The sequence below is a fragment of the Diorhabda sublineata genome, chromosome 6, assembly GCF_026230105.1.
Source record: "Diorhabda sublineata isolate icDioSubl1.1 chromosome 6, icDioSubl1.1, whole genome shotgun sequence".
Lineage (NCBI taxonomy): Eukaryota > Metazoa > Arthropoda > Insecta > Coleoptera > Chrysomelidae > Diorhabda > Diorhabda sublineata.
Window position 1 is genome coordinate 10,381,518 of NC_079479.1, and position 13,038 is coordinate 10,394,555.

At 33.5% G+C, this 13,038-nt stretch overlaps 1 protein-coding gene across 1 annotated transcript in view; it reads right to left on the bottom strand.

The window, feature by feature from the left end:
• The window catches only part of LOC130444933 (uncharacterized), a 31,210-nt gene extending 18,501 nt beyond the window's left edge, over positions 1–12,709 (bottom strand). Inside the window, exons 1-7 of the mRNA XM_056780322.1 lie at positions 12,645–12,709; positions 8,642–12,309; positions 5,682–5,820; positions 3,619–3,876; positions 2,136–2,455; positions 603–657; positions 372–545 (exon numbers count right to left, since the gene is read on the bottom strand). Of these exons, the coding sequence (XP_056636300.1) occupies positions 372–545; positions 603–657; positions 2,136–2,455; positions 3,619–3,876; positions 5,682–5,820; positions 8,642–12,297 (4,602 nt within the window). The 5' untranslated portion in view covers positions 12,298–12,309; positions 12,645–12,709. The remainder of the gene's footprint in view (positions 1–371; positions 546–602; positions 658–2,135; positions 2,456–3,618; positions 3,877–5,681; positions 5,821–8,641; positions 12,310–12,644) is intronic.
• Positions 12,710–13,038: the final 329 nt, after the last annotated feature.

A 13,038-nucleotide genomic window follows, 5' to 3' on the forward strand; every position in this document is an offset into this window, starting at 1 on the left:
TAACGCTCCATAGATTATCAGAACTGGAGTGGGAGATACTAAAACATCCTCTATAAAGTCCGGATTTAATACCCTTCGACCACCACTTGATTGGCCCACTGAAAGAAGTATTCAACATCATCGACGAGGTAGAGGAGTTTGTGTGCACATGACTGTCCGAGGAATTCTTCGATACCGGCATCATAAAGCTTCGGAAGAGGGAGCAAAAATGTGTGACTTCAAAATACATCTCAAAAATTAGTCGATGTTTTTTATTAAAAGATTTTTGAATGCAAAATAGGTACCTGACAGATATTGAAAAAAAGTTGTGTGGTTACAGTTGAATTTTGGAAAATTCTTTTCAACTGGGATCGAAGTTTGATAAAACTTACATCATCTGATTTCAAAGGACATGCAGTCATGTGATCCAACAAGAGTGGTACTGTTTCTGATTTAAATTCGCATCCGGTTACTTTACAAGTTAACGATTTATTTTGTTCCAATTCGTTACTTAGATATGCTACCAACTGTTTGTTATCATCGAAATCCATTTGTTTAACGTAGAACTACAAAAAAAAAGAATTATTTGATTTTAATCGAGTGGATAGTTGTTATTAACTTACTCGGAAGTGTTCTAATTTTTCTCCTTTTGAAAATTGATCCAGTAAAGTCAATGCCCTAAAATAGTTTTTCATAATAATAATTTTCGACAGAAATGAAACATTTCGAAAACAATTAGAACAAACAGACGAAATAAAAAATAGTGCGTGGAGGTTACATTCAGTCTCTGAAGACGATAACTTGGTTATCGAAACGCCCATAAAAGACAGTATAATTGTGAGTGTTGGTGTAAATAGTGTGTTTAGTAGGAATATCGTCCAACGGTTCCAGAAATTCCGACTTAATTAAAGTTTCTATTAATCGAATGCCAGTTTTCGATTGAAACAAATTATGTAGTTGAATGTGGCACAATGAACTTTTAGATTTAATTGAATTCAATAAAATCAAATTCGTTTTATTAATTTGAAGATCAACCCTTTAAATGGTGATCATGCCTGAGTTTCTTTGCATTTTTTTGTCCACAAAGAAGTTTTTTTAATAAAAAGTTTAAGTATTACGAAAAATGTCCGGGTAAAAGGTGCCTTGGTAGCTGATTCCAAAGACTTGAACTTCTCCAAAGAAAAGAGTTCCGAATTTCTGAGTATCTGCAGTCGAACTCGGTGTTCATAAGCCACGATTGCGTGGAGCTAACAAATACTGCTCTAGGTGGACAGCTTGAAAGAGCATCTACAAAACAGAGTCAGATAAACGACCTTTCTTCTATACTCTAAGCTGTCCTAGTTTTTGGTCAACTCTGGATCGCTTATAACGTCGATTCTTTATTGAGTCCAGCATCTTCAGGGTATGCTTAGGAGCCGAGCTCCAAATGTACGGGCAATATTCCAAAGATAGACGAATCTGGACCTTGTAGAAGAATAGAGTTTGAAGCTTTTTGATCTTAAAGAGAGCACCTAGTTTTTGTGAAGCTGCCTTGGCTAAATCGGCCACGTGACTACCTCAACTCCTAACGAGTGAATTTGCGGTGCTGGTGATATTTTATGTCCAGACAGGACCAAATCCTGAACTGCAATTTGATTTAAAAAAATTGTTAAGCGTTTTTCATCCCGCACGGCCCGCCAACGGTCATAATGTTTTGTTGTTCGAGTTCAAGCTTTATGCAAACGCTACGCGGGCTGAAGTAAGCGTACATGCGCAGTAGACAATTGCGAAGTTCTCGCACTACACACTCCGCCATTATTAACATTCGGGCGTCAGTCGGCGTTGTGCTACAGCCACGTAAACATGTCCGTCATTGTTGATTCTCTCGCCAAGTGGCAGAATTATTAAAAAAACCGCAGATTCACCGTTACTGCTTTGTATTTGAAGATGATATTGAAAAGCATGTCCACAGATATGATAAATGTCTCAATATCTTCGGTGATTATATACCAATCTTTTGGTAAAGTTAAAAAATGTCTCGGAAAACATTTCAATCGTCTATTGTGAATAAAGTATTAGAAAAAAAAAGTTAAAAGTGTCTCGAAGAGTATTTCTATACATGGTGTAAAAATTTTCATGAAAAATCGTTGAAATTGCGTTGTTTTCTATTCACTTACTTTTTGGCAGCTCTCCTCTTACTAAGTGGAGCATCGAGATCTACGTGAAAGTAATCGGAATCGGATTTATTGGGCGTATCCTCGTTGTCCGGTTTGTGTTGTTGTTTCATGTGCGTTGGCATACTAGATGGAAGACATTTTTTGCCGCAAATCTCGCATGGGATCTGAGCCTCACTTAAAGTCAAACCACATTGTCGTTGATGAGATAAAAATCCTAATACAGACTTTTTTTTCAATTTACATTTTTCACATTTCAATGGTTTTTTAGCTTTATATAGACCCATTAAAATATGGGTAACCAAAGATTCATTTTTTAAATCCTGAAAAATACGATTAATTATATAAATTGTAGTAAGTGGAAATTTAATTTTTAACATTAATTTTTCCATTATTGTAAATATCTAATCGTAAAAATAAATATTGAGGGACTAATTTTAAGATCTCAAATCCTTTTTCTCAGTAGTTAAGTGTGGTAATCTTAGAGAAAGAGAGAAATGCTTTATTCTCAAAAAATTGTTACGATTTGTAGACAAAAATTATAAGAATACAAGGCACTTTCCAGTAAATATGCCTTCAAATTATTACGGAATGCGGAAAAAGATTATTTCAATTGGCAAGTGATTGTGCATTTTTTTGCATTGTAAAATATTGAGCCATGAAACAACCTTTCTGAAACTGGAGAACCGTGCTTACGAATTATGAATAAAGAAGGAAGAGTTAGAATTTTCAATCTTTCAAAGAAGACCCTGCAGTGGGCCCCTACTTTTCGATTTCAAGGAATATAAAATAAAAGTAATTTGTTACGTTAATGGAACTTCGAATGTCCAAGGGACACTTGGAATCGCTTAACTATGACGTTGGTTCCCAATAGGAGCGATCAGTGTACAACAAGTACAATAATAACTCGAAATTAGATAGGTAAATCTGTGATTCTTCACAGTCACATTAATATAAGACAAAAATTAAGTAATCCGAGACGATAAGTTAATGGAGGGTAAAATACGGGACACTTTGTATCATTTAACTAGATGATTAACAGATCCTAATGGTTCCCGATGCAAGTGGGTTGTCTACAACTGCAGAGGCAAAGACTCAATCAGCAGGCCAAGATTCGAAGGAGACATAGAAATTGCTCTGTTTGCTTCCACAGATTCTGAGACTCCGCAGCTAGATAAACAGTCGATCAATGAACCACGACTAAACAAACTGTGTAAACTGTTTACAAACCGCTAAATACTAAAATTCTATTGTAGTCAAAAGCTATAAATAATTACATTTATGGTCGTTAAACTCACATCAATATAAAATAAAATTAAGTAATTTGATACGTTAAAGGAACTTCAAACGTCTAAGGGACACTTGGAATCGCTTAACCATGACGTTGGTTCCCAATAGGAGCGATCCGTGTACAATAAATCTTAACGAATAATATAGTAAGTGGCAAGCTACAGTAATGAAAATGTAATATAAAAATAATATTTACCAGCGGTGGATCACCGACTCTCCACGCCAAGTTATTATGTTGTAATTTATGGTTTTTCCATTTTTCTCTCGTTACTAAATTGTTACAAACGGCACAAGTAACGTTGCCATTACATACAATTCCATCGCATTCTTCTTTATGCAAAATAAAATCAGTTGTTTTCGTATAACTCGCCTTACATTTGAAGCAAATCAAATTTTTGTTTTTGGTAAGCAGAGGATTCAATATCTTCTTTAATAGCGCAATATCATCTAAATACTAAGAAGTCATTATTATAATATTGAAATATGATTTGAAACAAAGTTTAATCGTTATTTGAACATTTTATAACTCGATAAAACTAGATTCGAACTGGATGGAACGCGTTTGATTCCAGAAGCACAAGGTAACACCAAATTATAATAGCCCTGATATAGGAAAGCTTTTCCTCTGCAGGGTTAATTATATTTTAACGATTTCAGTAGACAAAGCGGACTTTCCAAATTAAATGAACAAAGATGTACTGAGGTTCATACTGCAATCATTTACCTAAGCAAGATCTAGAGAGAGACTAAGAGCAGAGACGTGTAGAGGAGTTGTATCCCTATGGACTTATAGTGCCTTAAAGTAGGACCCAAAATTTCGGAAAAAAAAATTAATTTCTTTGCAAACAGCGTCCTTTTTTCAGGACAGTTTTCTAAGAATTGTTTTCATCCGCTTGGTGGTAATATAACCAGCTGTCTAGCGAAAAATAGAGATAAAATTCCGTGTGCATACTGTGAAATCATACTTCGAACTAAAGCGTAGATCTTTTAGATTTTCGACTGCTGAAAATTGATTTTAAAAAGTATTTTTTCTTTTGAAACTGAACTGGACTTCACATAAAGCTGGGATTGATGGAGCAATTGGTAAAGTCATTTCCAAGATACTTAATATTAGGTCTCTCGGCGACAAATTTGAAAGAAGGTGTTTTCATTAGACCCGATATTAGACGGCTCAAAGAGAAGGGCGGATTGCTGTCAAAGAGGTCATAGAGAAATTATTAGAACCCTATTTATTATTTATTATTAATCGTCGAAAGAATGTTAAAAGCATTTCAAACTTTAGGTTGCGTGATGAGTTTAAAAGTTAATTTTCTTCAAGGTGAACGATTTCATCAAGATATTGAGGAGATAGAAGATATACCAGGGAAGATGGAGCGTCTCAATGATGGCAGGCTACTGTTGGACGCTACCTACAAGCGAATATGTCCCTGAAGGAGTCTCATTGGCAAAAAGAAATGTGTTTAGTGCTTACTAATGAATGAGTTTTTAGTATTTCATCTTTTATTTCAAGATGATAACATATTTAACATAAATACCTATATTGTCAGAAAACGTGACGTTCTACGAGTAAATGAAAGTCACTTTCGGATTCAACACACCCAAAAACTGTGAGTTAATGACCGGAAGTCATATATAACAAAGAAAAATGTCTGTAAAACTGATCGACAAAGAAATCACACAAGGTGACGAAGTCAAATACCTGGGCATGCATCTGGGCCACAAGTTGAGGAATATCTATTGGTAACTAGGTAGAGCAGAATTATCAAAAGATTCATTTACGAAACCATCTTGAAACCAATCTGGAGCTAAGAACTAGAATTAAAGAGAACAACTGCAGATTCAAACACTAAAATTATAGAAATTTCAGTCCTAAGCCCTAAGAATGATTCTAGGAGTTCCATAATCAACAAAGCTATTCACTACGATGCCAGGTCCTTCGTATATCAAAGAAATACGCGGAAAACATATTGTAAAACTAAAAGTGTATCCAAATGCGTTCGCAACAGGTCTAGAGAATAAACCACGCGTTGCAACGAAGTCCCGTGGGAATTAGTTATTTAGTAGTAAAAATACTAATACGTCCAATGTCAAAATTAGTCAATAGTGTAGTAGTAGAGTAACTTCAACAGGATTTCTCCTCTACATGTCCTGTTTTTTTTTTTTAATTTTCATATCTATTACTTAATATTTACCTAACATCTAACATGGAAGAAAAATCAATTTATTGAAAAAGCATGATTTTTATTCATAAACACTTACTATATAAGGTTCTCCTGGTTTCCACCCGAGATTATTATGAACGATTTCGTTATGATCTCCCCATTCGTTAACTTTTTTATCACAAATAACGCAAACATTTTCCTTTTCAACATGGTTCACATCCGATTTATTCGACTGTCTAAAATTGAAGACACAAAATTGCAACAATTATAAAAATTATTCTAAATTCGAATGCTCCTCTTCGATATACTCCCTTCCCCTCGCCACACACCTTTCTATACGTTTTTTTTTCATTGATCGAAGCAGTGCTGGAAGTCTTCTTTGGTGAGTGTCTTTAGCTGTCGTTTTTGCTTTACGTCTTCCATCGAATCAAATCGGGCCCCTTTCACAGCAGATTATATCTTCGAAAACGAAAAAAATTGCACGCTGCCATCTGGTGAGTAAGGCGAGTATTCGAGCACTGCAGTGCGCTTACTGGTCAAATATTGCTTCACAGATAGCACGTTATGAGTAGGTGCGTTGTCCTGGTGCAAAATCCTACGTACTCGTTCTCGCAGTGACAAATAGTAAGTCTGGTTGACAGTCTGACCTTCTGGAACTCATTCAGTCATCACGATACCGTTAATGTCGAAAAAAAAAACGATCAACATTGCCTTGAATTGAATGAAATTGCTCTCTTGGCTCTCACTAAAGCGCTTCTTTAACTCAAAAACACGTGCACGAGATAGAGAATTGTTCCCATAGGCATCGTGCAACAATTTATAGTGCTCAGTCAGAGTTTTTTTCAATTTAACGATAAATTTGAGATCGATACGTTTTTCGTCACGAGGAAAAAACGCGTTCGATGCAAACCGCTACTGCATAAATACTATCATAGTGATGGAAACGTGTTTTGGGACGTGCATAGACAAGATATCTACATACCTAACGCACTACTCGTTTTTTACCCCATCCGTATATGGTGCCCTCTAGGCGCGCAATCTCGTTTTTTTATAGCCAGACCTCGTACATTGCCTGAGCTACTAAACTGCACACCTGGATTTACGATTTATCTTCAAAAATTGATGTCTTTGGAAAAAAAAATAAATTTTCTTTTCTCGATTAAAAGCAAATCAAAAAACAGCTTAACATCTGACAGAAAAATCTAATAAGGGCTCTCTAGAGAAATGAATATATTTTTTTAAAAGTTCTTTATTAAGACATGATTTCGGTTCGTTGCAAACATTCTCCAATTTTATTTATACAATAGATATTATCAAAAAAGATACAAATAGATTATTATGTAACTTCTAAAAAGTGCCAGATATCGATTTAAGGTATGCCGGAGAAATGAGGTTACATTTTCGTGAATGCCAAAGAAGCGCTAAAAACCGTTGTGCCCTGCATACTGAATATCCTTCCTTCTAACGTCTATGTCGAGAGGTTATTTCCTCACATGCATTTCAAATGAACAAAATCTATAAATCATTGCAGCGTGGATTTGATAAGAGCCGAAGTTCTCATAACTTTAAATTTATAGATTAGTTGCACTGATTTCTTGTCTATTTTTAAACAAGATAAGGGCTTGAAAATGCCTGCAGTTCCCGTATTTCTGTGGCTGGGAGTTGGCAACCCTGAAGCCATCATGTGAAAGTTTTAAAACTGTGGAAAAGTCTTAGGATAATAAACTTTTATTGACTGAAATCAAGTCTTCATAAAGAACTTTTAAAAAAATATAATATATTTCTCTAGTCCTACTTTTTAGATTTTTCTGTCAGATGTGAAGCCACTAAAATCGGCACCGGAAACTTCACGATTTTTCCAAAGACATTTTTGAAGATAAATCGTGATTCTAGGTTCAATAGTTGAGACAATGTACGAGGCCTGGCTATTAAATAACGAGAGTGCGCGCCTGGAGGGGGCCCTAGATGGGTGGGGTAAAAAACTAGTAGTGCGTTGAGTATCTAGATGTCTTGTCTATGTACGTCCCAAGACACGTTTCCATCACTATTATAGTATTTCTCTAGTAGCGGTTTGAAGCGAATGTGTTTTTTTCTCACCATGTGTGACGAAAACTATGAGCAACGTATCAATCTCAAATTTCTCGTTAAATTGAAAAAAGCTCCGACTGAGTATTATAAATTGTTGCAAGAGGCCTATGGGGACAAATATCTATCTCGTGCGCGTTTTTTGAGTGGTGTAAGCGCTTCAGTGAGGGCCGAGAGAGCACTGAAGATGACCAGCGCCCAGGTCGTCCTGTGACTGTTTCAACTCCGGAAACAACGACCAAAATTAACCAAATTGTACGAGCAGATCGTCGAATGAGCATCCGCATGATTGTCAAGGCTGTAAACGCCGATAAAGAAACGATTAGACAAATTTTACACGAGGAATTACACATGACGAAGGTCTGTGCCAAAAAATCTGATTCCTGACCAAAAGCTCTTGCGTCAACGGATCTACTCAGATTCCCTTGAAAGGTTAGGAAAAAGATCAGCTTTGAAAGGGACCCGATTTGAGTCGATGGAAGCGGTAAAGCAAAAAACGGCAGAACTCCTGAAAGCACTCACCAAAGAAGACTTCCAGCATTCGAATGTAGAATAATTTTTATAATAAAACCATTTTTCGTAACCAGTCTCTTTATTTATTAGCCAGACCTCGTATGTAGGTCACTTCAATTGTAAAAATATTATTTGATACTAAAAATAAGGATCTACCTACAAGGTTGGGAAAAATGTATTTTTTATATTCAAACAAAACATCGATTTAAACAACTTTATAAAACTTACTCCAAAGTACGTGCGCAAAATTTTTACTGCTCACTATTTTATTTAAATACTCCTTTAGCAGAAAAATGGTTTACGTCAAGGGTGGGCGAATACTTTTAAGCTAGTGCCAAAATTAAATTTTAAAGCATTCGGACAGAGAAATTTGACAGTTAATAAGAGATAATAGTAATAATAAATTGTCCACTTTTTTTGTATATTTATTAGACTTCGTATAAATTTAGTTCAACTTACCTAACTGAAGCATCAAAAATGTTGTTTTCCCTGCAAGATTTTACTGATAATTCGTCATGTTCATTTGCAACTGGGTTCTTTTCGACATTCTCTTCACTCTTCTTATTAATTTTATCATTTTTAGCTATTTCATTGTTTTTTTCTATGGGAGACTGATCAAATTGACATTGTGATTTCCTCCTCTTCTTCTTTTTTCCTGAAATACCTTCAAAATTGTTTTCATTCGATCGATTTACATCTTTCTTCAGTTCACTAGAATTTCCTTCTCGGTCCTCAACAGAATTATATTCTAATTTATCACGTTCTTTGTTATTTGGGGATGTTTCTGATACAATTTGCTCTTGTTTTGGGGATGGGACCTTCGACTTTCTACCCCTTTTCCTAGTAGGGGTCGATTCTACTGGTCTGTGTTGATCCAATAGTTGATTTGAACTTGTGGTTTCTTCATCTTTTTCATTTGCAATTCCACGTTTTCGCTTTCCTTCTATTTGGATGTTTTCATTGTAATTTCCCTCCAATTCTACATAATTTATTTTAAGTCGTTTTCTACCGCTTCGTGATATTTCAGTAGGTAAATCAATGTTTTCTTGTACGGGAGAAGGTAAACGTTCACTTTTGGGTTTTCTACCCCTTTTCTTTTTTGGAATGTCATCGTTTTTATTATCTATAAGCGAACTATCCAATTTCCCCAAATGAGGTACTGATTTTTTTTTATTATTGTTTGATTCATTTTCATCTAATGAATTCATTTTTGGTTCATTAGTATCAGAAAGTTGAGCTTGGTTTTTATCATCACTACTTTTTACCAATAAACAAGATGATGATGAACCACGTGTAGTACTAGGACCTTTATCATCATTTTCTTTTTTGCATTGCAAATAATCATCTGTTCCCAAAACACTATGACTTTTTGACTTTCTCACCTTACTACCTTCACTACTTATATCGACAGATAATTTATTTTGTATTGGTATCTTTTCTGCAGTAGTTGATGGATCTATTCTGTGTTTTTTTGGTCTTCCAACTTTTTTCTTGACTATTGTAGCAGTAGTTTTATCAACTGATTCATCTATATTTTTTGACAACTCTGAATTTGCAGCTGATGACTTTTTGATGATTTCTTCTTTAGGTTGTTCAATAGATAGTTGTAAATCCTCAGTTTCAATTGCCTCTTGATGATTTGATGTTGTAGATTTAGTCCTTGATCTATTTTTAATTATATCTGGTTTTTTATAAATTTTTTCAACTTTTATTGATTGGTTTGAATTATTTCCACTACTCAAGTTATCATCCTTATTAATTACTTTAGGCTCACTTATTTTTAGAGGAGAACTGACTAATTTCAATGTTACTAAATCATTTTTAAGGCTTGTATCTATTTCATTTGCAGAGTCTAGTTGATTTGCTCTTTGATCTTCATTGCTTATAACTGTACTTGATGGTGTAATAGTATTCAATGTAGAATCTTTTTCTTCTTTACTTTCAACCAAATTGACATTTTCTCTAATATTATCAGAAGTATCTTTAAAAGTATGTGTTGTATTTTCACAATGCTTTGGTGGTTCATCTATCAATAGTTGTCGGTGAGACTGTTCGTCATCACTTTCTGTTAACTTCATTACGACATTTGTTATTACTTTGTTAATCGTTTCTTTTGATATATTTGTACAAGAGTTAGCTTTACTTAATCTATTTCCGCAATTTTTATTTATCCCTAATTTTACTCTATTTTCTGCATCTTTTTCATTTTCATTAACACAACAAACAATATTTTGGAAGCATGCTCCTTGCGACTCAATATTTGGTTTACTATTTTTACATTCATCAGTATTTTCTTCTATGTTTTCAATAACATCTTTAGAAGTAACATCAGTTAATAAATAATCTAATGTCCCTTCAGTTAAAACAACTTCTGATTTTCCTACTTTATTATCCTGGTTGATTAAATTGGAAAATAATTCAGTTTCTCTTCTTCCTTCTGGCATTTTTAGATATACGTTTTCTTTACTTATTTCTTTTATACAACTGGCAATTTTGGCTGCTACTAAATCATTTTTGGAACTTATTTCTGTTTCATCATCAGATTGATGTGTTATTTGGTCATCATTGCTTGTAACAGTACTTGTCTGTGGGAAACTACTACTCAATATACTTTTTTTTGGAATTTTTTCTTCTTTGCTTACATTATCAAAAGTATTTTTTAAAAATTCTGTTGTTTTACTCAATATACTACTATTTAATATAGTTTCATCTTTTGCTTCTACTTTTTTTCTATTTACTGGAACTATTTCAGTCATACAGCTACCAATACTTTCAGAATGTGTTCTTTGTATGCCAATATTTGATATATCTTTCTCTTTATTGCTTTCATCTTCTTTGTTTTCAATAGTGTCTCTAAAGCTACTACCAGTTTTAATACATTTGGTTAAATCAGTTAATGGATGTTCTTCTATCTCTTGAGATGAAATATTTTCTGTTAGTCCTGTCACTTCCTTGGTGATTAATATTTCACTTGCTCTTTTGGACATTTCTATAGAGATTTCTTCATTTCTAACAATTATCTGCATATTATCAGCACATTCATCTGAATGATCATCCTCTAAAGCTGAAACTGTTTCTTCAAGCTTGTTAATATGTGATTCATTAGTTTCTTGATTCTTTTCAGAACAACTTCCAACATCTTTAGTAGTTTTTGTATCAATAGTTTCATTATTATCAGGAATAGAATGACTTTTTGTGAAATGGGCGTCTGAACTAATTTTTTTATTTTTATTGGTATTTATTTGCATTTTATTATAGTTTTTATTTTTGTCATCTTCTGTTGTAATAGCCATCAATGAACTATTTATAGGTTTTTCAAAATCGGAGTCACTACTACCTGTTTTTATTATTTCATTGCTAATTTTTTGTTCAACTTTGTCTAAGGAATGTAATAGATTATCTAATGATGTATTTTCCATGTTTTTCAAATTAGCAATTGGAAGTTTTATATTTTGCTTCCTTTTGAAATCGCCAATATTTGGTATATACCTAGTTTTTTTGGCAATTGTAGGTTTCTTATATTCCCTTGCATCATTGTTGATTGGGTTTGTAACAATAGTTGCTTCCTTACATTCCGATGTTAAGGTATCATTTACATTTGAATAAGGAACCTCACTGATAATTTTATGAAGATCTTCCTTACTGAAACTAACAGATGTGTTACTTAAAACACTGACACTTTTTTTTCTTTTCACTGTATCAGCAGGAGCACGAGGTTTTTTGTCTATTTCAATTTTTCTAACTGATTTATTTTTTATTTTAGGCACTAGAGCTCTATTACTAGCAGTATCTTTTTTATTAGATTTTTTTGCAGGTTTGTTGTCTGTATTTAGTAATTTTTCAGAATGTGACTTTTTCACTTTAGAAGTTTCCGGTTCTACAGGTTTTTTGAACATTAATTGATTATTTGAAGACATTTTTTTCTGTATAGCACTTTTAAGTACAGCAAGTGAATCAAGTTCATTAAAGTTTGTTGATGTTGTTGGAATACATTTCTCATCTGTTTTATCAAATTTATTATTAGATAACTTGTTAAGAACTCCGAGTTCTGCTAATTCTTGTGGAGTTATAATGAATAATTTTTTGTTACCAGGCTTGTCATCATTCCCTTCCATGTCTATAGGATCCTAATAAAAAATAAAAATTAGAGTATAAATTTCATTACACTACTTCACCAAAAGAGATATCATGGGAAAGCTCAATTCACTTATGTAGGGAGTTTACTTAAATTATTCAGCGATTCTCTAAGATATAGTCAGAATGAATATGTTCCACCCAAAATACTTCCAAAACAATTCTCTGAATTTTAATGGGTAGGATACTTAGAAACCCTTATTTACACAATTCCTATTGTTGAGAAGTCAGATTTTTCAAACTACATCATACATGACTGAAATGTTCCTCAATAGTCTCACAATGTTAGGGGTTATAGTGAAAAATGAAAACATTGTGCACCTTATACCTCAATAATGTCGAGCTTTTTCACACATGTTTTTGCATTTTTTTCAGTACGCAGATTCACTTTTAATAGCCGATTTCATGAAAAAACTGATGAACAAGCTATCGATTAAACAAAAAATAAATCATTTCCTTGGGGTTTGAACCTAGGACCTTTTGTTTACAAAGCCAACGTTTTTATCCTTTTACCAAAAAGTTGTTATAAAAATGTATATACCACTTACCTTAATATTAATAATTTTCAATCTAATGAATAAAATATTTGTTACAAGTACAAACCATATCACACTTAAATTGCATAATTCTTTTGGTGAAAACTTATTAACTGATAACACAGTGATACTCACTTTATATCAAATATAAATACGGTCTGTCATTATTCTTCATTCATTTTTGGA